General features: G+C 41.2%; 5 protein-coding genes across 5 annotated transcripts; 2 read left to right on the plus strand and 3 right to left on the minus strand.

Moving 5' to 3' along the window:
* Positions 1-75: 75 nt before the first annotated feature.
* Positions 76-6,331, plus strand: acaa2 (acetyl-CoA acyltransferase 2). Its single transcript, XM_079269803.1, has 10 exons — positions 76-209; positions 1,701-1,867; positions 1,993-2,121; positions 2,737-2,853; positions 3,008-3,155; positions 3,275-3,450; positions 4,357-4,486; positions 4,610-4,680; positions 5,437-5,591; positions 5,722-6,331. The coding sequence occupies exons 1-10, from the start codon at positions 194-196 to the stop codon at positions 5,801-5,803; spliced, it is 1,191 nt and encodes a 396-aa protein (XP_079125929.1). The 5' UTR covers positions 76-193; the 3' UTR covers positions 5,804-6,331.
* Positions 6,332-7,780: 1,449 nt separating this feature from the next.
* rpl6 (ribosomal protein L6) lies at positions 7,781-11,532 on the plus strand. Its single transcript, XM_079271039.1, has 6 exons — positions 7,781-7,959; positions 8,058-8,156; positions 8,326-8,469; positions 10,889-10,937; positions 11,044-11,228; positions 11,349-11,532. The coding sequence occupies exons 1-6, from the start codon at positions 7,813-7,815 to the stop codon at positions 11,499-11,501; spliced, it is 777 nt and encodes a 258-aa protein (XP_079127165.1). The 5' UTR covers positions 7,781-7,812; the 3' UTR covers positions 11,502-11,532.
* Positions 11,533-11,936: 404 nt separating this feature from the next.
* Positions 11,937-13,934, minus strand: dynll1 (dynein, light chain, LC8-type 1). Its single transcript, XM_079269824.1, has 3 exons — positions 13,841-13,934; positions 13,024-13,162; positions 11,937-12,315 (listed from the first exon to the last, which is right to left on the minus strand). Exons 2-3 carry the CDS (start codon positions 13,153-13,155, stop codon positions 12,178-12,180), a joined length of 270 nt encoding a protein of 89 aa, XP_079125950.1. The 5' UTR covers positions 13,156-13,162; positions 13,841-13,934; the 3' UTR covers positions 11,937-12,177.
* A 1,147-nt stretch (positions 13,935-15,081) lies between these two features.
* polb (polymerase (DNA directed), beta) lies at positions 15,082-20,101 on the minus strand. Its single transcript, XM_079271123.1, has 14 exons — positions 19,919-20,101; positions 19,548-19,605; positions 19,165-19,231; positions 18,910-18,984; positions 18,731-18,789; positions 18,386-18,435; positions 18,200-18,251; positions 18,055-18,109; positions 17,899-17,971; positions 17,749-17,819; positions 17,538-17,624; positions 16,591-16,658; positions 16,261-16,400; positions 15,082-16,118 (listed from the first exon to the last, which is right to left on the minus strand). The coding sequence occupies exons 1-14, from the start codon at positions 19,977-19,979 to the stop codon at positions 16,024-16,026; spliced, it is 1,011 nt and encodes a 336-aa protein (XP_079127249.1). The 5' UTR covers positions 19,980-20,101; the 3' UTR covers positions 15,082-16,023.
* A 557-nt stretch (positions 20,102-20,658) lies between these two features.
* On the minus strand, positions 20,659-23,172 carry enkd1 (enkurin domain containing 1; the record flags this gene model as incomplete). The annotated part of the gene is made up of 8 exons (XM_079270826.1): positions 23,095-23,172; positions 22,517-22,607; positions 22,103-22,327; positions 21,733-21,905; positions 21,502-21,645; positions 21,182-21,324; positions 20,914-21,050; positions 20,659-20,819 (listed from the first exon to the last, which is right to left on the minus strand). The coding sequence occupies exons 2-8, from the start codon at positions 22,599-22,601 to the stop codon at positions 20,659-20,661; spliced, it is 1,068 nt and encodes a 355-aa protein (XP_079126952.1). The 5' UTR covers positions 22,602-22,607; positions 23,095-23,172.
* Between the last annotated feature and the right edge of the window lie 549 nt (positions 23,173-23,721).

Below are 23,721 nucleotides of genomic sequence, written 5' to 3' on the forward strand. Positions count from 1 at the left end.
GTTTGAATATATAAATATGTAACATTTTGTCGAATCTTACTGGACGAGTAGAAAGTTGGCGGCGGAAGTATTTAGAGGAAAGGTCGCAGTTTTCTTTCCTCATTCAGCACGGGCTCATCCAGAGCACAGTGAAACAAGGAGACATCAGTGCAAGAGTTTGATCCTGACAGTGGTGTTTTGATAATTCTGCAACATGGCACTCCTCAGAGGTAAACAAGCTTGTTTCAGTTCAGCAGGAGGCGAAAAAAAGCAGGTGGACCTTTAAAATGGTTAATGTTGGGGCTTCATTTCTCCTATTTGTGTCTCAGTGTAGGATTACCAGTGACCTGAAATGAATTAAATGATCTCTGAAAGTTGTTTTATGTAATTATATGTCAGTAGATATGTTTTTCAAATCACAACGTCACTGTGAAATAGGTGAAAGGTGACAAGATGGTGTCAAGATCATTGTCAGCTTGTCGATAGCTTGTCCACAGTTACCTTTCGATCCACTGGAAAAATAATAATATTCATCTCACCTAATTACCTCCAGTGATGGAGGGAAGGAAAGGAGAAGTAAAACTATTTGTTACAGATCGACCTATGGAAGTGAATATTCGCTAAGATTTATTCCACTGAGAATTGTCTGCATTTTATTATTTTAAATTAATTGGCATTAACTTTAGTAAGGCATTACATTATCGTTACAAATACGGTATTGGATTAAAAATATTGTGTCACTAGCGTGTAAGCAGCAGCATGCCAGGTCAAGTTGCACCACACTAACGACTTCAGGGTAGTTGAATCTAGAGCTAGTCTGAATACAGGTTTTTAATTAAAAAAACAACAACGTATTTTTGAGTAACTAGTTGTAACAACAGATCTCAGATAAGTGTAGTGAAGTCAAAAGTAAAATATTAACCTCTGACATGTAGTGAAGTGGAAGTGTTAGTAAAAGGGAAAAACTCAAGTAAAATACAAGTACTTCTAAACTTCAATGTAGTTACTTGTGCAAATACAACCTGCACAACACTAAACACACCCCTCTAGCACGAGTCAGCTGTTGACTAATGACATGTCAACAGCTCACTGTTGACATGTCAGCATGTATCATGCCATTAGTCAACAGTTCAATGTCTGATTAAACACGAGAAGGCATATCAACACAGTATTTCAAGATAACCATCATTCTCATAATACCTAGTGACTTGGGTTTTATGAAACAAGATTGAATGAAAGTACATACTTGTATATTATTATAATAATAATAATAAGACATTTTAATTACTTATTCTGTCTTTCTAAAGATTTACACATGAAGCAAGTTGCAAAAGATTTAAACTCCTTGTTTAATATACAGTATGTTTCTTATAAAGAAGATCCAGTTTCACTGTTGTAATTTACAGCTCTTATCGATAGGCATCATTTCGAAAAATAAATAAATTTGCATGCCTGTGTGTGTGTGAAAGAAATCTTCCTGGGAAAGAGATGTATACTTTGAAAATTTTTAAATCCAGATGTAGTTACGTACTCCTGTCCCTCCAGTCCAGTTTTATCCATCGAATGTTATCTTCCCTGTAATACTGCATCTTCATCTTCTGCATCTCAGTGCACTGACTGTGTCAACCATCTCTGCAGTGTGCACCGCCCAGTACCTCCTGACCCTGGCTATGGCTCAGTGGTGGGTGCTCTAAAGTCAAACTCTGTTTTTTCCTCTGCAGGTGTATTTGTTGTAGCTGCCAAGCGCACTCCGTTTGGCACCTATGGTGGCGTGCTGAAGGATCACAGTGCAACAGACTTGGCAGAGCATGCAGCCAAAGCCGCCCTCGCAGCAGGGGGCGTGGCTCCAGAACTTGTAAACAGTGTCATCGTGGGAAATGTCATGCAGGTACCCAAAATCTAACAGATCCACAGCTACAATTAATAGATCACTACACCAGTCACGTGAAAATCTTGACGAGCGCACTTGATGTTGTCCTCACTGTTTAGTTTCATCTACCCCCTGAATTTCAGAGCTCAGCTGATGCACCCTACATTGCTCGTCATGTGGGTCTGAGGTGTGGTGTTCCGATCCCGGTGCCCGCTCTCACTGTGAACAGACTGTGTGGATCTGGTTTTCAGTCCATCATCAATGGTGCTCAAGTAAGCACTCCACCGAGAACAAAAACATTCTGGGAGAAATACAAATGTAGAATGAATCATAACATTATGCACTATGGACACTAGGGGTGTAACGATACGCGTATTCGTATTGAACCGTTCGGTACGAGGCTCACGGTTCGGTACGCATGACGAACCGAATACGTTTTTCTAAACCTTTATTTAACCAGGTAGTCCCATTGAGATTAAAAATCTATTTTGCAAGATGTAAGTAACAATACTACATAACATTAAGGAGCAGTTTTTGTTTTTTATGCTTATGTGTTGCTTAGAAGACACCCCAGAAGATGGGTCACTCAGGTATAGTTCCATCATTGTTCAAAGTCAAAGAATAACTTTATGATGTTAGTTGTAATGAATGAATATATTTTAAAATCAAGTACATTTCTCTGGCATTTATAGTTTTCTACTGTACCGAAACATACCGAACCGTGGCTCCACTGTATCGTACCCAACCCAACCGTGAATTTTGTGAACCGTTACACCCCTAATGGACACTAATGTATATGTGTAAATGTACATGCATTAGTAAGAGCACAATATATCAACTGCACATAATGTGCCTCATCTTTGGTCTGTTACCTTGTGTGCTTGTAGGAGATTTGCCTCAGGGAGTCCGAGGTGGTCCTGTGCGGAGGCTCAGAGAGTATGAGTCAGGCCCCGTACGCTGTTCGCAACATACGATTTGGTACAAAGTTTGGACTCGATCTCAAGGTTGGCTTCTTGTTGATTTTTCTCTGCTCTCTAATCCCCAAACACTTGACACAAATGTACATGAGACGCTAAGACCGCTTGTTTTTAAACTCCAGAAGCTTTTGCTGCAAAGATAAAAATACAATAAAAAAAACTTTCCTCGTCTTCCTGACAGCTAGAGGACACCCTGTGGGCGGGCCTGACTGACCTGCACATCAAAATCCCAATGGGCATCACAGCAGAAAACCTGGCAGAGAAATACCAGATCACACGAGAAGAAGTTGATAACTATGCATACCAGACACAACAACGGTGGAAGGCAGGTAAGACGGGTTTCGTTCTTTGATATATTTATCGAAATATTCACAATCTGCTCACCTCGTTAAGAAGTTAACTTTGCAGCTCATTCTTAACAGTTAAATCGTACCTGTTCTATTCACAGCTCACGAGGCTGGTTACTACACAGCGGAAATTGCTCCCATTGAGGTGAAAGCTAGGAAAGGCAAGGTGTCCATGACCCATGATGAGCACCCTCGTCCACAGACCACTATGGAACAGTTGGCCAAAATGCCTACGGTCTTCAAGAAGGGAGGGACTGTTACCGCTGCCAACGCTTCGGTGAGTTCACGCATTACAGCCACATGTGTGTGTTACGGGCACATGTCCTCCGAGTTTTTAAACTTTAAATACAATTCTTACTTGCGCCGTTATCTTTGTTCAAGCTGAACTAAACAGCCTGGCTGAGAGTGAGCCTGGGAATTTAGGGAGCAGTGTTTCCTACAGGATTTAGCAATACCGTGGTGGGTGGACCTCGGACCCCAAAGGGGGGGCTCAGGGGCATGCTCCCGGAAGAACGATTAAATGCATCAATCTGCTGCACTTTGAGCGCAAAATAAATGGGATAGATCTTTGAAGAACTGTGTGCTCTTGTAAACAATTGTGTTTTTTAGTAAACAATGTAATCATAAACACATTTGTTGTATGGCTATGAATGGCACGGTAAAAAAGTCTCACCCACAAAGCATGGTAAGCGAGACGGAAGTCACGCTTGAAGCCCGAGGGCCTCGAGTAGTTAGCTCACTTTTTAAACACCAAGGGGCCTGGGGGCTCTCACACTGAAAGCGCTAAGGGGTCTGGGGGGCCCTAGTGGTTACCTCGCACTATAATCACCCAGGGGTCTCTTGGGCAGCTTGCACTGTGCACACTGAGGGCCCTGGAGTTCAGATTGCACGGCCTGAGGCTTAGAGGCCCCCTGGCAGTCTGAGACCTCGGGGCACTGGCCCCTCTGGCCCGGTCCACAACCATAATCCAACAGTGCTGTCTTAACTTCAGGATCTGAGGTGGTCAGTTTCTTTTTTGTGGTCTGTTTTACTTCATTTAAAAGAAATTTAATTTATTATTTGAAAGGACTTATGACTTGTGTCAGTGTCCTTTAGAGTAAAACAAATCATGCAACTATTGTTGCTGTCTGCCACCATGGGAAGTAACTGACTATTACTAAATCTACCCCTCTCTAATCTCCAGGGTATATCTGATGGTGCTGCTGCTGTGGTGATTGCAAGTGAAGATGCGCTGAGTGAACACAAGCTCACTCCTCTGGCCAGAATTGTGTCTTATCATGTTTCAGGCTGTGACCCGAGCATTATGGGAATTGGTAAGGGACACCACTGTTTTGGAGATGTAATTGAATCCCTTTGAACTAAATGGAATGAATGACTGTTGTGGTATTTGGTTATTTTAAAGAAAGAATTTCTCTGGTGTCTTTTAAACATCTTAGGTCCTGTTCCAGCAATCACAGAAGCTCTTAAAAAAGCCGGTCTGACTCTCAACGACATGGATCTTGTGGAGGTTTGTTATCAGTGAAACACTAATCATTGTGACTTTCTCCATCCGATTGTGTCATACATTTCATCAGTGCTGGAAGAAGTACTCAGACCTAAGTCCAGCCTTAAGTAGAAACACCAATACGCAGTCTAAAACACATTCCATTACATGTCCTGCATTTAGAAATGTACTGATATAAAAGTACACAAGTATTATCAGCAAAATATACTTAATTAAAGTATCAGAAGTAAAAGTGAAATGTCCCCTGAGACTGATATGCTATTATCTCCGCCTGGGGGATCATGCGTGCACGTGCATGTGTCCACCCCTGTGTCTGTCCATGGCTAATCTCGCACTCTGCTGCTGCAAACAGCAAAATATTTTGGGTGCACAGTTATGGCTGCATGTTCAAGGACCTCTCTTGGTTGTAGTTAGTCACAGTTTCTCAAAACACCTTTCATTGCCTGTTTATTCCTGCCATTGACTGACTGCTGACTCCTCCCTCACTGAGTGCATCACCAACCTCCAGCCAATACTCAGTGACCAAAGACGCAGTTTGCAGTGTGTATTTGGCTAACAGCTTACAGATGTACTGTACCTATCACGTACTAACTGCTGGGTATTGGGACCACTGCTCTGCTGCTGACTTTTATTGTTTTATACTGTGTGTTTGGCTAACTGCTAACATAACTAGTACTACACATACACATTGCTGTACTCAGCCGCTGCTAAGTGCACTTTTCTAGTTGTTGTGTCACTGATGTAATTTGCTTTGCACAGGTGAACGAAGCGTTTGCCCCTCAGTATCTGGCTGTCGCTAAGGCCCTTGGACTGGATCCAGCGAAAAGCAACGTTAACGGTGGAGCTATTGCCATCGGTCATCCTCTCGGTGCTTCTGGAGCACGCATCACTGCCCACCTGGTTCATGAGCTCAGGTAATTTTGTCTTTTAGTAATTACAGTTGTTGTGTACAGTTGCGGCGTTCGCCCAAAATATGTGGTTATTAGTATCAGGTGATATGTCTGCATATGAAGTAGCTTTAATTATGATCTTTGTTTTTGACAGGCGACGAGGAGGCAGGTACGCTGTTGGCTCTGCCTGCATCGGGGGTGGTCAGGGTATCGCCATCATCCTCGAAAAGTACTGACCCAAGAAGATGCCCGTATCAGAAGAAGTACTGCTGAAGAATGTCTTGCCTCACTGTTGAGATTTTTTGAAAAACCCTTTCACATACACATGAAATGTCAAATGCTGGTCTGTTTTTCCCTGGTACAAAAAGATGACTCAACATTAATTTTTTGCTGCTTACTTTTACTTCTTTCAATGTAATTATACAAAAAAAGTGTAATACATGTTTCAGTCCATTATTGCCTTGGAAGCCCTGTGAAGATAAAGAGCTACTGCACATTTCTGTGCTCGATGCCCGAGAGGGCAAGAGACTGTTTGTGTATGTGCCCGAGACACAGAGCTAGGTTCTTGGTTACATTAACAGTTTGTGTTGCATTATAGTAGAGTCAGAAAGGGATTCTGAAGTCTCATGTTTTTCTTTACAATCTTCTCTATCACTCCATTAACAGGGATCATTATTTCCAGAACATATGTCTGACCTGTGATGGCTCCAGCAAACACTGATTTTGTAAATCTGCGTCAAAGAATCGCAATAAATAACATTTGCAAAAAAGTGTGCTTTTGAAGTTTTCATGATCAGGTGGCAACCAATGCTATTTTTTTCAAGATTAGGAGGGAATTTTAAGATTAGGATTTAACAAACAAACACTACTTGTTCTTATTTTAGTTTTATTCTAAATGTAATAATCTTTACAAAAGTAGTTACCTTTGATTGTTATCTATGCTCAAAATGGTTTTAGGAAAACTGATAACATATCACCATAGAGAAAGGGGAACTGAATACATTTTTAAAAAGTTGACAAAAGTCTGGATTTGATGTGTTAGACTTGATCTGGGAAAATATATTTTATGCTTTGCTGTCACTGAGATTGTTTAAGGATTTAAGAAAAGTACGACGTTACATTGTTTGTTGTCCTTTACTTATGTTTTTTAGTTATTTAGAAGCTATATACAAGCATTAATTGTTTTATTGTTTGTATCAGCAGACAAAACAATACTATATAGAGATACATGTGTTTACTAAAGCAACTGAAATCTAACTAGAAAAATATGTAATGATGTTATTTGTTGAAAACAATTTCAATGTTGATTTTATTTCAAATTTACAATGAGAATTAAGGGGAAATATGTGCAGGACTACAAGGACCAACACATCCTTGAAACGCGACGCAATTACGTAAACGTCATCGATCGTGCAGCGTCAATATATACGTCACATCCCCGGATGTCGTTCTTTTTTCCGTAGCAAAGGTAAGACAGGCTGGCCTTCATATTTCTGGTCGAATAAAATCTGTGTTCATCTGCGTTACAGAATAAAAATATCTGCCTCAAAACACCAGGAAAGGAATCCTTGTATCAAGACCATACGTTATCCATCGTTATTGCGGCGATTTGTCCGTGGTGTTTCTGTGATAATGAATAGTTTGGTATATCTGCAGTCCTAGGCCGCCGGCTAGCCTTCGTGCTGTAACGCTAGCTAGCTAGCTTATATAGCTAAACGTGTTGTCGTTAGATGCGGTCCTGTTAAGCCGCACAATTCCTCACATATTACGTTCTCTTAGAACATTAAAGTTAAATTGTAATTTTGGGAAGACTAAGTGGTTTGTGAACCAGTAAGGCGACCCTTCTGTGCAATGTTGCTAATTGCTCGCGAACGTTACATCTCATGCTTGTTGTGCATTGGCGATGGCTGTGGGGTTGAGCACTCAACCAAACTCATTTGACTTAATAACGTAGTCGTTTGACGTTAACCCGGTTACGTTATCTTACTCTTTCCATGTTAAGTAATGGATTGTCAATTAGGAACACTATTTCCATAACGGCTGTAGTAGTATTACATGTAAAGCTAGTTGTCTCTACGTGATACCAGAACCATTGAACAACAGCATACAATGTACTATCAGTACAACCAGAGCTGGAATAATATTTGTTATTAAATGTGAATTATTTCAAATAAAACCCTTTGACATTGTTACACGCAATATTGCAGCAGTTTGTGTACTAACCTGTTGTACTTTTTTCTGTCAGATGGCAGAGGGCGACAAGAAAGCTCCCAGGAAGAAGCACGGGAGCAGGAACCCGGTTCTGGCCCGGGGTATCGGCCGTTACTCCAGGTCCGCTATGTACGCCCGCAGGGCCATGTACAAGAGGAAGTCAAAGATCACTGAGACCAAGGTGAGAGCAGATCTGTGACGGCCAACAAAATGATTAATAAAAGAATACATGTCACACTTTCTTCATCTTGTATTGATAATAATATGCTCTTGTTTCAGATGGAGAAAAAGGTTAGGACAAAGCCTCAGGCGACTGTTGTCAAGACAGTTGGCGGAGACAAGAATGGAGGCACTCGTGTGGTCAAACTGCGCAAGATGGTAATTATTTCCGATTTAAATTATTGTGAGCACAAATGGGGTGCAGAGTTTTTATTTCAGGGACAGTGGGTCAGTCCACATCCCATTACAACTTGTCATAGGAGCTGATAGAGCAATAGCGTACTGGATTTAAAATGCTAACGTGTATTTCCGTGTGCTCCTGCTGTAGCCTCGCTACTACCCCACAGAGGATGTCCCCCGTAAACTGAAGAGCCACGGAAAGAAACCCTTCTGCCAGCACAAGAGGAAGCTGCGCAGCTCCATCACCCCAGGAACGGTCCTTATTCTGCTCACTGGGCGCCACCGTGGAAAGGTGAGAATTTCTAAAACATCTCGACAATAGTTTTCATGTTCTTAAGGATTAGCTGAAATGGCCCGGCACAGGTTGTAAAACGTACACAAGTATAATTGGCAAAATGTACCTGCAACACAATGCTTCTAGTTCTTTGGGTAAGATCAACAGGTGAATATGTAATAGCCCTTGTATGATGGAGCAGCCATTGTGTCACACAGGATACGATTAGAGTCCAATGTTAGGTTTTATTTATCTTTCCTGTTTGCTTCTAGGACTAAAAGAGGATAATCTCTCTAACCTTATGTTTCACATGCTTAGTTGACAGATTATTGAGGATAATTAAGTATTAGTAATTATGATCTGCAAATATGGAATCTGTGAACCATATGTGAACAAAAGGACCTCTCCATAAAAATGTGGAAGCTGCATTCTTGTTGCTGGGCTTTTATTATGTAGGATTGTTGCAACAGGAACTGTTGAATGTAGTTTAAAGGTTTGTTCACATCTGGTGTTTGTAACAGAAGTTGTTATATTGCATTATACATTGTGAAGATTACTGAAAAGTTTGTATATGAATACCAGTATACACTAAAACTTCTTGGTGTCCAATTATTACTGTTGGACACTAAAGTATTTCCAACACTGATAGTTTTCCATTGTTTAGGAATATCAGAACACCTCAAACATTGTTTTTCAGCCACAATAAAATAGTTATTATTAAATTAATACTGTTAGTTTTATGGTTGAACTCTGTGTAGTCGCCCACAATGGCAAAAAACTATTTTGGATAAGAGTACATTTATATTGTGAGATGCAGGTGTCGTCCTTTAAAATATGATGCCGCGGTTAGAAAAAATGCCACCTCTGCATTGAATCTAATCATGTGACACTTCACTGTACACTGTTGTCAACACACATTGGCAGTATCCTGGCTAATTGTAATGGAGGTGGAATTTACTTTTTTTAATGACTTACATGATGGCAGTCCAGCTTTCAAGAGACTCCTAGAACACACTGCATCGAAGGCTATTGTGCCGCCTTTCAAAAAGAAAAAAAATGGTGCATGAAAAAATATATTTTCAAGTGTGCGTGACACCTTTATAATCGCACACCCTCGGTACCACAGACATTGTCCCTCTCTCCCACACTAACGCTACATGGATGTTATGGAGGCATGCTAGTGTGCCCACACACACGTTGAGCAGTAGCTGACCTAAATAATGTTTCAGCTGTGAATCTGAAAGGCAGAGAGCGCTCCTGGTGAATTACTGTACTTTCCGAGCTATAGAGCACACCGGTATATAGGCCGCACCGGCTGATTTAAAAGAAAAGAGGAAAAGAAGGTGTGCACAGATGAGCCGCGCTGGTCTATAAGCCTCGGGTGTCCCCGTTGAACAGCAAGATGCTTTTAACAGTACTAAAGTTGTCTTCTCTGAACATCATAACATGTCGCTATCTTCTAAGCTAATTTTAACATTACGGCCAATGGGGAAATGCTAACCGCGATTAGCATTAGCGAATATAATATATATTCGTACATCTTTTCATGCAGACATACTTACAGACTAAGGTCTCTCAAGGCTACCAAACGGAAGAAGTAAAACGAAGCAGCGTGTCTTCTCATTAGAATCTAAAAGCAACGAGGCAATAACTGTTGTTGCTCGTAGCTTCTGAATACCGTAGCTGTTGTGCTAGCAGCTAGCAGAGCTACGAGCTACGAGCAACAACAGGACTCAGGACAGCAGTTATATTGCAAACCAAGATGGTTTATTTCTCTCACTCAAAAACACGCACACAAACACGCAGGATCGCTATCGCCTTCGTCCTCCTGTGCACTAAAACCATTGAAGTCCTCTTCTTCAGTGTCGGAATTATAGTCTGTAATGAAAGTCTGCCTGCACGAAAAGATGTACAAAGATAATTATATATTCGCTAATGCTAATCGCGGTTAACATTTCCCCATTGGCCGTAATGTTAAAATTAGCTTAGAAGCTAGCGAGTCGGACATGTACTGTTAAAAGCATCTTGCCGTTTAACCTTTTTTGGTAACAGTCCTAGTGAGAGGTAGGTCAAAGGTACTTCATCCATATTGTAGCGACCCTGTCAGTAACAGCTGGTAGCAGAGGGGTTGCTGGTAGCAACTGTTCTGTGTCGGGAGCTAGTAAATGTTGTGTTAGACCGGAACCGGAAGTTGCGGTTGTTGTTGTGGCGGAGAAAAGCTACGGAAAAATCCTATATAAAGTGCACCGGACTATAAGCCGACGCCTCAAAGCGTGGGGTAAAAAGTAGCGGCTTATAGACCGAAAAGTACGGTAAGTGTCTATAGCTTGTCATCAAAGTGGATTGCAGATATTAAATTGGCACATGTGATGTCATTAGTGAGCAAGCCCTCAATACAAGAGCTTCAAGCTAAAGTGAACTTGTTTTTGTTCTATAGCGCGTGGTGTTCCTGAAGCAGCTCTCAAGTGGTCTCCTGCTTGTCACTGGTAAGGATGACTGTCCTTGATGGTTTAGATTGTTGGATAGTAGCACAGCAAGATGGCCATTTACTTTACTTCATCTCTAATAGTTTTATTTTTTGCGTACTTGTAGGCCCTCTTGCGTTGAACAGAGTACCCCTGCGGCGGGCTCACCAGAAGTTTTCCATTGCTACCAACACCAAAATCGACATCTCTGGCATGAAGATCTCCAAAACTCTGAACGACGCCTACTTCAAGAAGAAGAAGCTGAGGAGACCCCGTCACCAGGAGGGGGAGATCTTTGATACAGAGAAGGAGGTGAACTAACTTGGATGTTGTCTTAAATACCAATAGTAATGATAATACGAATACGAATACCATTTTTAATGACATTTGTGATGCATGACTCATTGTTTTTCTCCTCGTCTCTGTCTGCAGAAGTACCAGCTGACAGAGCAGAGGAAGGAGGACCAGAAGGCTGTTGACGCTCAGCTCCTGCCCCTCATCAAGAAAGTACCTCAACTCCAAGGGTACCTGCGCTCTTCCTTCTGCCTGTCTAATGGTGTCTTCCCACACAAGTTGGTTTTCTAAATGTGTTGTAATAAAGAGTACCACCGTATAATACCCTCTCCTGCCTCGTTTGTGCAAATTACAGTGCCTATAGATTGCCGCCATACTGCAACTGATTAAAATGCATTATATGAAGTATTTTAACTGAAACAAATGTGTGAATTTACCATTATCAGGGTTTAATGGTGTCATGCAGATGAAATTATTCTTTGCAACTAACTTTGATATCCTGAAGTGGGTCGTGAAGGTTTGTGCTGTTCTAAAACAGCTCACAGGAGCGACTAATGATTTAACAGTGTGTAAGACCCCTGATGTGCCAGAGGTTTTCTACCCTATATTTGGCTTTCCTGACAATGTCTGCAAATATTTACCATAAAGTAATCTAGACATATGACTGGTATCTGGTCCTGGTTAAATGTTCAATGAAGCAGTGCAATGAAATGACATCACCAGGCATTGGACCCAGACAGCTTAACAGCTACACTTTAATTAAAAAAATGACATGTCTAATGTAACAACACAAAAATAAATACAAGTGTTTCATCTCTTTAACATGGCCACGTTTTTATCCTCAAAACAGAACAAAGTAGAAAGCAGCACAGAAAGGCAGCGGCCCCATGCCAAGGAATGATAAGTGCCTTTGACGAATCAGTCAGTACTGTATTATGGTCAGCTGGTGTGGAGGAAACTCCTTCCCTCAACCAGACTTAAACAGCAGAATAGCCACCTGACCCAAGTAGAAGTAAATGAAATGCTTGGTCTCATGGGTCACGTAGCTGCCAAAGTTCCTCCCAACGATGCAGTGCCAGGTCGGGTTGTATTTCTTGTCAAACTCCTGCGGGGGGGCGGGGAATACACAATTGTGTTCGTTAAACAGTTATGAGAAAAGATGAGAACACTTTGTTTTAGCTCTTGCGTAGTGATTAAGCAGACACTTTTCTATTGATTAAATGCTACATCGCAACTAACAAGTTAAACTTTTCTGCAGATATTAAATTGTAGCTTGGAGAAGGATCGGCATACGATACTAGTTTCACCTCAGAACATACATGTATTACTCTTCCAAGTTGAGACTAAATACTATGTCACTATTGAGCAAACCCAAAATACTTTATCACTCAATGTTAGAGTAGAAATATATATGTTTACTATGCAGCCCTGACTTGAGCTATTGCGAGAAGTCTTAATTCTAAAATGGTGCCTTTATGGTAGCTCATTCGTTTTGTTAAGATTTAAATAAATAAAATACATTTGCTTGACAAGCTACAGTATTTTACCCTGAAAATAATTGAAAGAAAAATTTTTAGATCATATTGCCAATTTTGCAATTATAGAAACTTGAACAATTGTTGCTTGTCCCAGTCAAGAGTGGAAACTATTCCAAATAGCAGGCTGGGTGTTCAACATCAATTATGCACACTGTGGTTGGTCAGTACGCGCAACATAGCCTCACATCACTGGTTGCTGCTCATTTTATTAAAGAAAATACTAGATTTCAGTCGGTCGGTTGGAGTGACGGGAGATGCCTGAGCAGTGGTTTTACCTTCTTGATGTATGCAGCGATGTCTTTCTCGATGTTGTACTTCTCCAGGGCCTGCGTGGCGCACTCTACGGCGTCCTGCTGCATGTCCTCCGACATGTCGGCGTTCTTGATCACTGCTTTTTTTTCAGACATAGTTGCCCTGGGAAACCAAAACACACCGGAGGATTATCATCTTCACGGACGCATTGGCGCGCGCGCCCCTGAGCATCCAAACAGTCATCGATTGACCAACACGAAACCGTTTGGAGGACATAGCGTTACAGGCTCGAGAATAAATAAATAAACGGTTAATTGGTGACGATGTTGTCATTACATAATAATAGCTGAGTGAGTACAAGTGTTGCATAACAACTTCCATCAGCGGAGAACTCGGTGGATGCGCGCTCTGCGTAGTTTCTATGGATACAAGACATTTGAGATGATCGTCTCCATATTACCCGAGGTTTAGACTCCTTTGACTCATGAAGCTGCGAAAGAAAAGCACATTTTACAACTGCCTGGAGCTTGAGAGCGGCGATAGAGCCAGCCTCGCTTTAACACGCAGGAGGACCAAACCAAACACCACATCTTCATACTTATAATGTAGCGTTTGCCGTGAAAATGATTGAACAGTAACGATATCCGAGATAAGGTATCACGGGGTGAAACATCGTCACATGCATATTCAGAATGTGAGCTAACGTTAAAAAGCTAGAGCTTCCCGCGGAAGGAAAAACACCGTCTAACAGTAAGCACGGATGATACCAGTTCAACGACGCTTACAACTGAATAAATGAACCACCATACAACTTTCTACATGCCAAATTCTTCCATTTACCTTCGAGTCTTCCGTTTATAGTGTTTGTCTAGCTTTAAATAGACGACCGCTCCTGTAGTGACAACTCCCGCGAAGTGGTTGACACAAAAGTAGTGTGGGTGTGTTGGGCTGAGAGCTGCTGCCTCGACGAGTTCCGATTGGCCGGTATTATTGCACAGGGCGCTGTCATTGGCTCGTGCAGGTCTCTCTTTCGGGTGTTTCTGCCCGCGTTTTATTTCAGACCATCGTGCCTTGCGGCCCGATCGTTTCCGGGGCGAACCCTGTAAATAACTTGCTACAGGCAAGTTATGAGCGCGGTCGTCCATGCCTACTATGTTCCATGAGTCATTGGCAATAGACCGTGGCAGGATATGGAGTGGATTTATTTCATATTGTTGTATTTTGAGGATACTAACTTTATTTTAAATTATTTTATTTTTGTATTATCCTTTAAAAAAAAAAAAATGGAAATAAAGTAAATGGAAACGCAGGTCGACCTAACATTAAATTACTTTGTTGCAAAAAGTTATAAATGACATACCAGCGTATTTCGAACTGGGAACGTTTGTCATATAATATATAACTTACACCTAAGGTGTATAATTAATGGGTTATTTCATAATATGGTAGGTCATAAAAAAGTATAGTATAGCGTAAAAATATCCTTAAAAAAGTTATAATATACTACTATGTCATAAAAAAGTAATAAAGGTTATAGTATTTTTTTAAAATATTAACAGATATAGCATACTTTTCACAGAAAGAAGCCACTGTAAAGTATGTCTTACAAAGGTTGTATAAAAAGGTTGCCATACATTTTTCCTAAAGAATGTCATCGTGTGTGTCATAAAAAGCACATGCCATAGTATATTGTACCATACGAAATGTGATAAACGTCATAGTACAGCATATCATTCTTTCAAGAACGAAAACTAATTTTAGGCCAAATGTGATGTACCAGATGTTACTCTAAAATTCCACCCGTGACAACAAAACAGTTAGTTATTTGACAATATAGTTTGCATCCAACAACCCCACCAGCATTAAGTATCTCTTTAGATAATTGTTGTTACAACACAGTTTCTTGTGATATTGAGAAAGAACATATTATTGGTTTAAACTTTTTTCTCATGAAGCCAAAATGCTCTATCCCATTTTTGTGAGAATGGTCTATATTAATGCTACAACAAACTCATTTAAAATTTCATCGTTAAAAAACAAAGTGAAAATTGAAATAAATGAAAATTGTCATTGTTGATTGGGTTACCAATTTATTTTCTTAAATATTTCCAGCAATATTTGCAATCCTCCACATACAAAACTGAATCGACGTCCTAATCCTAATACACAAATTCTGTGTTACAGATTAAAATCTGTATCAGCAGAGTACACTGTAGCAGTATTTCAGTGACCTGGTCAATTTTCATCCATTGATTTCAAAATGCCTCACACAACCACATGAAGTCTACTAGTGTAACAGTCATAATCACATAAACAATAACTGAGGAAAAAAAATACTCATTTATCGAAAAATAAAATAAAAATCAATGACCTTTATGTCCCAAATTAGCACCCATAAGCAGAAACTGCAGCTGTTTGCATCTTATTTTAAAGTTTGCCCCAAATTGGAAGATAAATACTACAGGTTTTAAAAACACTTAAATGTCCATTTAAGTGTTTTTTTTAAACCCAACTACTAACATAAAGTAGTAACACTGCTGTGTTGACTGACACAATGAACCATTAAAAAGCCTCAGCTCAGCAGTGTGTTAAAGGGAATTACGTTCAAGGCTAAATGCCCCGATGATAGTGGTTCGTAACGGACGGATGACAACTGTAACAGAAGCTAGTCCACTTTAAGATTACTCCTCTTATTATCATTATGGTCTAATCTGTTTTTGGCAATTCAAAAATGAAATGTACAAGTGTGGTGGAACAGATAATTAAAAGAAGATACATGACCTGGAGAATTAACCCGTTTATAACAACAAAATATCAATGTTGTTGAGTGTGTGTTTAGGTACAAATGTCATTAAAGGGGATGATGTCAACTCAAGAAAGAAGAACACGGCAAATAAATTCAAATGACTTTCACAGTCGTTTTCTTTTCAATAACATAGTTGAATGGTATACTAACACACACATATGTACACATGCTTCTGATCTCAAAGCTGCAGCTTCAAATGAATGTGTAAACATTTGCATCACTGGCTGCGGTCCTTTGGCTCTCTGTATTTGTAGTGGATGTATTCAAAGATGTCTCTCTCACTATCCACCAACAGAGGCTCCCCTGCCACACCTACAGAGAGATACACAAAGAGAAACAGCTGATATATTAAAAGCTTAAAGCACAAATCATTGGTGACCGACTGAAGCCAACAGAGACACAGCGCTGGAACAGAGTGGAGCGAGATCATACGTCACGTTTGACTGAGACTCACCAGTGACCCCGAGTGGCCGTATGGTGTACTCATTAAGAGTGAAGCCCTTCTCCAGCGCATGAGTTCTCATGGTTTTATTGAAGATATCACTTCCGGTGAAATAGAGAACTCCACAGTAGTACTGATCCTTGGGGATTAACCTTGGGGAACAGGAGAAAGGACCGTTAGAGAGCAGGAACATGCAGGCAGTTTGAAGAATAAAGAAATGAAAACACAGGGTTGCCTCTCGACTGTTTTTGCATCATTACTGGGCCTGTTTTGTATTGTAGTAGGTAGAGGCAATGTTTTCATTTTGAAGACCTTAGAGCTGAGCAATAGAAAGTAAGGCACCTAATATCAATACGCCTGTGAAGGTATTCTTCCTCATCTCCATCACTCTGCTGCAGCTGGCAGACTCCCTAGAAAACAAGATCCAGCACATAGTGACCACAGTCGTGCACTTCATGTGTTGGGTACATAGACTGAATGGCTACTGTACGATCACACACAGAGCTGAGCACACCGGAGGAAAGATTAGACAAGACGTGACTGTATTTATCCCAAAGGAAGCTCTTGTGAACAGAATAATACAAATATAAACATATATGAACAATATAGTAAGATAAATATAGTTTTACAAAACAAAAAAATTAACTCAAATAGAAAAAGTTAATTAAAGCAAAAAATTTAAAACAAGATGTTTGGAAAAATCAAAATGCCTAATTATTGTGCATTAATAATTAGTGAATGTTACACATTTAACATAAGTTCATGTCCTCTGTGAGTGTTTAGAGCTGTGTCCTCAAATGGTTTTGTGTGAACTTTCTGTAACACCAGTCTCAGCAAATGTTTAGTCTATTAAGAAGCAGTTGACGGGCGAAAGAACATTTCAAGCTGTTTACCCTAAATAAGCCATAATGAACCCTGCCTTGTGATAATTACGCTGTGTGAACGCAAAATGTGTGTGCGTTACCCTGTGCCAGCCCATTGCATGTTGTTTACTCAGTATAAATATCAGAGACAGATCTCCGAGCAGCCTTGATGCATATTCTGTCTGTGAATCAAATCCGTCTCCTTCTTGCAAGAATAAATGTCCTGTGATTAATGATGTTTACATCGGCTCGATTGAATTTTTCCAACGCAAGAGAAAAAATAGAAAGTGTATAACAACACCAACACCAGTGCCTGAATATAAAAACACTGTGCATCACATTGAAAGTCATATCTTCAATGATTTGTAATACCTGAAAAGTGATGAGCTATATTGCCACTGTAACATAAATGAGCAGAGGCCTCACCATGTACTTAGTGTCTCCTTTGGACATGGTATCGGTCACAAACCCAATGGACTCCAAATGGTCAACCACTGCATGAAGGAGCTTGGGCTGGAAAAGATAAAGGTGAACGGAACAAAATGAATTGTAAAACTAAATATATACAAAGTCAAACTGCAATTAATAACAACATTAATGTTGCATCCATTGATACGTGAGCTGCTATAGAGTTTACCTGCTTCTCAGTCTCAGAGGTGTAGTCCGGGTGGGTCAGCAAAATATCAATATCACCACTCGATGCTGCGCCTGGAAATTATGAATCAATACAACAAGAGTTTGACCTGCCGTCATTAACCGAGCATCAACGTGAGGGGGAAGGTCTTACCTCTCCTGTAGCTTCCACAGATTGTCCCAATATATTCTGTACCGATCTCCTTCAGCTCTCCAACAATATGAGTCTAAACAGAACACACAGCGTAAGAAAACGCTCCATAAACAACCAATAAGCAGACAACGAAAAACGTAGATGCTTCATCGTCACCTCCATCTGTTCCATTTCAGCACGTGGAATCCTTTTCTCAAACTCCTCAAAATACCTGAAGGCAGCAAAATAATTCACGACACACACATTTGGTAGAAATGAATAACACATTTAGTAAATAAATAGAGTATTCAGCTGAACTTACTTGAGTCCGATCTGTTGATGATGGTTGAGCTTGTGCTCGATCTTTTTCAAATCTAAAAACATTAAAGAGCATTGCTCATTTCCAATCATACATCTACATTGTGCACATGTATCGAGCATGCAACGTACTCTATGTGAAATCAAATGTGAAGTGCCAAGGACCACGAAATAAATAAACTTAACAAACCTTCTAATGTCTTCACCCCATCTTCAAAAAACTTCCTGGCGGCCGCAGGGCTGAAGTCAAGAGAAGCAGTTTGTTACACGAAGCTCATAACATACAGTAAAACGACACAAACATCTTTAAGCTTTCCTGCCTCCCTCATGCCGGAGTCCACGTCTGCGAGTCCGCCCGAGTATGGTCATGTTACATATAATGTCTTCTCAATGTCGCCCGACATCTTTTAACTTGCTCCGCTCTTAAAAACACCAGCACAAAGTTGTCTGTCACGGCAGCCACCTGTCGTTTTAGAACTACATTAGATTCAGGTGTATGCGTTGGTGGCTAGTGACTGGTTACTGAATGACATACCCGATTCCAGTGACTCTGGTGAGGAAATTGATAGAAGAGCTGGTGTCATCGGTACGGATCTAGATGAAAACGTAAAAGTAGCACATCAGTATTGTGTAATACATTTAAATGGAGCTACTATTAAACACGTATGTATACAGTGTGGCATGCATCATGTATTACCACGTCCCAACACTCACCTTTTCCAGTTTCCGTAGCGTGCCAGTTTGTAGGAACTCATCAATCTTTTCTGCTATTTTAGCTCCAACACCTTCCTGTTGACAGGTGAGACAAGCATGAGGGTGCTGAATAGTGTGATTTACTGCCGTTATGTTAGTTGTGCTGCTGACAAACAGTATGCATCTGGACCATTTGTCATCAGGTCAAACTTTCCCATGTTGTGTGATGCCTTTCTTTAAATAAAGACATCAACTGAAGACCTTTATTGCACATACCAGTTTCTTGGCCTCTTCGCCATTTTTGATTTTGTTTGGGTACTTGGAGATGGTAGATGCTGCTTTCCTAGACAGAGAATAGGCACAAAAACAATGGTTGAAATGAGATGTCAAAGACAAAGTTTGCAAAATAATGTGGTGATAGAAAAGCTTCTGTCGGATGCCTCAACTGAACAACTTCTATCAGTTTCTAATACATTCTTCTCCACATGGCATCAACTGTGTTATACACCCAGATGCCAGTGTAAAACAATGCGATGAATACAATGTATTAAAAACACGTTTCAATCTAAAGTGACATTGTTTGGACATTACGTTACATTAGGTATCACATCTCGCTGTTTCAACCCTCATCCTTTAACAGAGCACACCTCCCTGCTCACCTGTAGGCGTTGGACTTGTGTATTGCCCTGTTGACGTTCTTCTCATAATTGGCCAGCTCTGGAAACAGAAGTAACACATCTCATGGCTTCATATTCACCTCGTACTCCTGCAGTTTATTTCGCCACTATTTTAAAAAACAGCCAACTCAGCTGAAGGCATTTAAATGTCAACTCTCTGACTTATCAGAGCAGAGAAACTCGGATAGTTAAGCAAACGCGAGTCAGAAACATTATCATTTAGCATAGTTGTTTCACAAATATACACTGGCGTTACTTATGCAAAGTTATTTGGATATTTTTCTTATAAACACAACCCGAGCGTCCCGCTAGCTACTGTTAGCTGAACGCAGCAGTCTCTCTGCTGCACTTACCGACCAGAAAGTCAGTTATTCCCTCATTCGGGGATTCCTGAGGCGCTTTCCTCTTGCTCATTGTGTCTTTGGCGAGCTCTCAAATGTCGGCTGTACACTTGAACGACTTAATATGCACGCGTGTAAAGTTATAAACCTGTGTAATCTCTGCCAGCCTCCACCTAGCACGTTAGCTTAGCACAGGCTGAACAATGACCGAGGGACGTTGAGAGGGGGGGGGGGGGGGGGGGGCGTGCGTCACACGTCATACAAACTCAAGAGTTGTGACGTTGTAATTCAAAAATGACTTCTTCCGCACTCTGCAGCATACTAACTGTGTACACACACACTGCACTGCACTGTACGTTTTAATACGCAAGAATGTAAAAATATTCATATACAATGACTTTACAAAAATATTCATTATTACAAAGCACCAGCCAGTTTTACACAAAGACTAAACCAAACACATCTCATCAACTACTCTCTCATTAACTAGCAGTTATTAACAGTAAATGTACAGACAAGAATGACAGTTTTGCAGTAGCATTGTTCAGTAGCATGTTTACTGTTCTTAAAGTGACTGATTAGCAGATTATAATTTAATGCATGACAATGATGATTAAACAATCATCTGTTTTACAAGGTTCAGCGTTATGTCACATAATGCAACTACAAAATAAACATGAATCTCAATAAAGCCGTGGATTTACAGGACCGTATCCTCCTCTTCCCTCTCTCCTCCTCCTCCTCCTCATGTGTTAGGAATCTATTTTTACGTAAACTCTGTCCCTGGAGAATATTTTAACGGCCTCCTCGATTTCAGAGAGCCTAGAATCGAGATGAGCCCGACGTGCCCGAACGCTCAGACTATCAGCTTTGAGAGGGAGGGACAGCATCTCCGCCACGAGGGAGCGATGGGCTGAGGAAACAAACAAAAACCAGCAGCATTAGAGAAGCAAATATTCACCATACGTGTAGTACGCTAACGTAGATAAAGAGCCACAGAGACGTACTCTCTTTTAGGGACTTCAGAGTTTCCTGTCTCTCACTCTCACGCATCAGGGTGTGACCCGCTGGGACTGTAGGATCAGGTGCATTCCTCCTCCTCTCCTCCACCTCTTTATGCCACTGCTCCTTCCTTTCCTCAAGACTGAGTGTGTGTGTAATAGTCAGTGAGAGGAAGAACATAAATGAGCAACAGCAGTAAAAGTGCACCTGTGTTTTCACCAAACTGATTGTGAGTGCAGGTAAGTAGGTAAGATACGACATAAGAATACTCACTACTGAGGCACCTGTCCCTTGACTGCACTGGGGACGGGCTTCTCTTGAAGGTTTGTCAGTGACTGGGACCGACGTAGCACAGTTTTTCCTGCAGACCGGGCATTGTGTTTTACGAAGTCTATCGGCTGGCCTTGAACCTGTAACTGTATCCACACACAACACCGTATGGAATCAAAACAAAAAAAGGAAATGTTGCAGATACCCAGCAAATTGAGTAAAAAATGCACATTCCACGTCTTCGCCATGCTCTGCTCGTCAAAATCAATATATTATACCTATTATTGTCATCATTGACATCAATATTTATTGGCAATTCTCACTTGCAAGTTCTGGTCCTGTATGGCGCTGCAGGAGGCCGGGCGTCGCAAAGCTACAGGAGAGGTTTTGGAGTGCGACGCTGGCGGCGCAGTAGAGTGGCCCTTCAGGAAGCTTTGACACTGTGGTTTAGTCGTCGGACTGGAAACCTGCACGAAGGAGACTGGATTAAAAGTGAGCCAGAGGAAATCCTGATAACTCAAGGACTTGCATCGTTTGCAGACTTGCTTCCTTGCCTGTAGCTGGACCATCACCCTGGATGGGACGTTCTGGTATTTGGAGGAGGTCCAAAGAGCTTTCACTGGAACCGGACGAGCGTGTACTCTCTCAGCCTCCTGCTCCTTGCAGCGTCTCTGAATCTCCCTGAGCCGACGCACATTCTCTTTACCAAAGTCGTGTACCCGCTGCTCTGAGGGTCAAGTATTGCAAAAGTTGGCTCACTTTAAAAATGTTTGCTTGGGGTTTGTGGGCTCTATCAAACTTTGACTTCTTATAACAACTTAAATATGGAAAAAGTAGAAATGACATGAGACACTGAGACTGTCCTTTAAGACAAAACAGAACCGCTCTTTTAATTTACGGACCTGAGAAATTGATTGCCCTTACTCTGTTTGGGAACAGGGGTGATGGCGACTCCGTCCAGTTTGAGCAGCTCCCCCACTACCCCTCTCCGTCCTCGTTCCAGAATATGAGAGGCATTAGGGCCGATACGGGGAGGGTGCGCTGGGGTACGAGCGCTGTAACAGCCGGGGTACAACACAGGATCTGGAGCGAGGGGCCCCGAGAGCAGGGCCAAAGTTGCATCGGGGTTTCCCTCTAAACGGCCACGTGCTGGAGAAAGAAAAAAAACAACTAAACAAGGTCAGGTGATGTGATACCTAAAAAAAGGGAGGCATTCGTTTTAAGCTTATAGATATTAAGTTTACGGCCCCAAATCACTGGAAAACAACACAGACTGTTTTAATTGGGGGGGGGGGGGGGGGGGTAATAATATAGCTGAGCCCCGTGACTGCATCTAACCGGAAGCAGGTCGTCTGTAGTACTGAGGAACCAGTGAAGGATCCGGGGGGATTGGCCCAGATATTGTTGAAGGTCCCTCACACATCTGAAGCTGCAGCGTAAATTGTAGAGGGAGGGGGGGGGGGGGGGGGACAACAACTGTTGAAAGTTACAGCAGCTAAGCAAAAGTCAAACATACATTTTTCACAGTGATGATGCCCATGATTGGTTAGTGTTTGATAGTAAAATAAACTAAGAGTTGATCAAATAATAACTGTATTGTTTTTCTTCTTCAGGCTCATAAACCAAATCACAGACTAAATGAACACGACTATGCAGAAGTGTAGTTACTTTAAGTTTATGTTTTGATAGTTGGTATGTGTGGTGTGTGAAATGAATGAATGAATCATTCTTTAGGTTATAACGATAGCTATGAAACACCCTGTTCGTGCAGCTAACGTCGCCTAACGCTAGCTGGTTTGTTGTGAAGTTAGCTAACGTCAGACGAGCCTCTAAAGTAGATTAAATACATTGCTTTTTTCTGACAAAATGACTGCAACCGGTTAAGCTGCATAACGTTATCAAGTCAATTAGCATACCTGTAATATATCTTCGTGTTTATCAGTTGAGGATTTTCTTCACGCAGACTGATGACGCTGAGCCGAGGTATAAACCGTACCAACGCTTGTTTCAGTATTCCTCCCCATGGCAACGGGGCACCTGCGCACAGAACTAGACGTGATAGAAGAGAGACGTCCCCCCGCCAAAACAGTCCCCCACTTCTATCAACATTTCATCCACATTTATACAAATAATTGAACTAATAAACAGTTTGGGGTTAAACATAAATTAGACACAGCGGAAGACTAAGAGCAGCCTACAGTGTATCACTGTCCACTAATTCATAATCATTGTGTCGCATTATTTTGGTGACTAGCCTCAAAGGGATTGTTGATAATTATTATAATAATAATAATAATAATAATTATACACATCAAATTATTAATAATACGTAACTCACAAGTCATGATTTAATGGGGTGACCCGCCGGCACTGACCTGAAGTTTAAAGTTCTAGCAGGTATATTTCTATTGTAATCCTGCTGGTGACTGTATACCGGGCCTTATGTTCCCCGAGTGTTGCCTTGCAGGTTTACCAAAGACACATTAAATTAAGTGCGACTGCCACACCTAAACCACAACTACAGCTGTAATCTTAACTTGTCC

The sequence above is a fragment of the Melanostigma gelatinosum genome, assembly GCF_949748355.1.
Source record: "Melanostigma gelatinosum genome assembly, chromosome: 6".
Taxonomy (NCBI): Eukaryota; Metazoa; Chordata; class Actinopteri; order Perciformes; family Zoarcidae; genus Melanostigma; species Melanostigma gelatinosum.

Coding starts and splice junctions, on each gene's coding strand:
- acaa2 (XM_079269803.1), top strand. Junction 2,122..2,736: donor CCATCATCAATGGTGCTCAA/GTAAGCACTCCA, acceptor GTGTGCTTGTAG/GAGATTTGCCTCAGGGAGTC. Junction 3,156..3,274: donor ACAACAACGGTGGAAGGCAG/GTAAGACGGGTT, acceptor TTCTATTCACAG/CTCACGAGGCTGGTTACTAC.
- rpl6 (XM_079271039.1), top strand. CDS start 7,813: ATGGCAGAGGGCGACAAGAAAGCTCCCAGGAAGAAGCACGGGAGCAGG. Junction 7,960..8,057: donor CAAAGATCACTGAGACCAAG/GTGAGAGCAGAT, acceptor CTCTTGTTTCAG/ATGGAGAAAAAGGTTAGGAC. Junction 8,470..10,888: donor CTGGGCGCCACCGTGGAAAG/GTGAGAATTTCT, acceptor TTTGTTCTATAG/CGCGTGGTGTTCCTGAAGCA.
- dynll1 (XM_079269824.1), bottom strand. CDS start 13,155: ATGTCTGAAAAAAAAGCAGTGATCAAGAACGCCGACATGTCGGAGGAC. Junction 12,316..13,023: donor TCGCTGCATACATCAAGAAG/GTAAAACCACTG, acceptor GCCCCCCCGCAG/GAGTTTGACAAGAAATACAA.
- polb (XM_079271123.1), bottom strand. CDS start 19,979: ATGAGCAAGAGGAAAGCGCCTCAGGAATCCCCGAATGAGGGAATAACT. Junction 19,232..19,547: donor CACAAGTCCAACGCCTACAG/GTGAGCAGGGAG, acceptor TTCTCTGTCTAG/GAAAGCAGCATCTACCATCT. Junction 18,110..18,199: donor CATCAACAGATCGGACTCAA/GTAAGTTCAGCT, acceptor TGCTGCCTTCAG/GTATTTTGAGGAGTTTGAGA.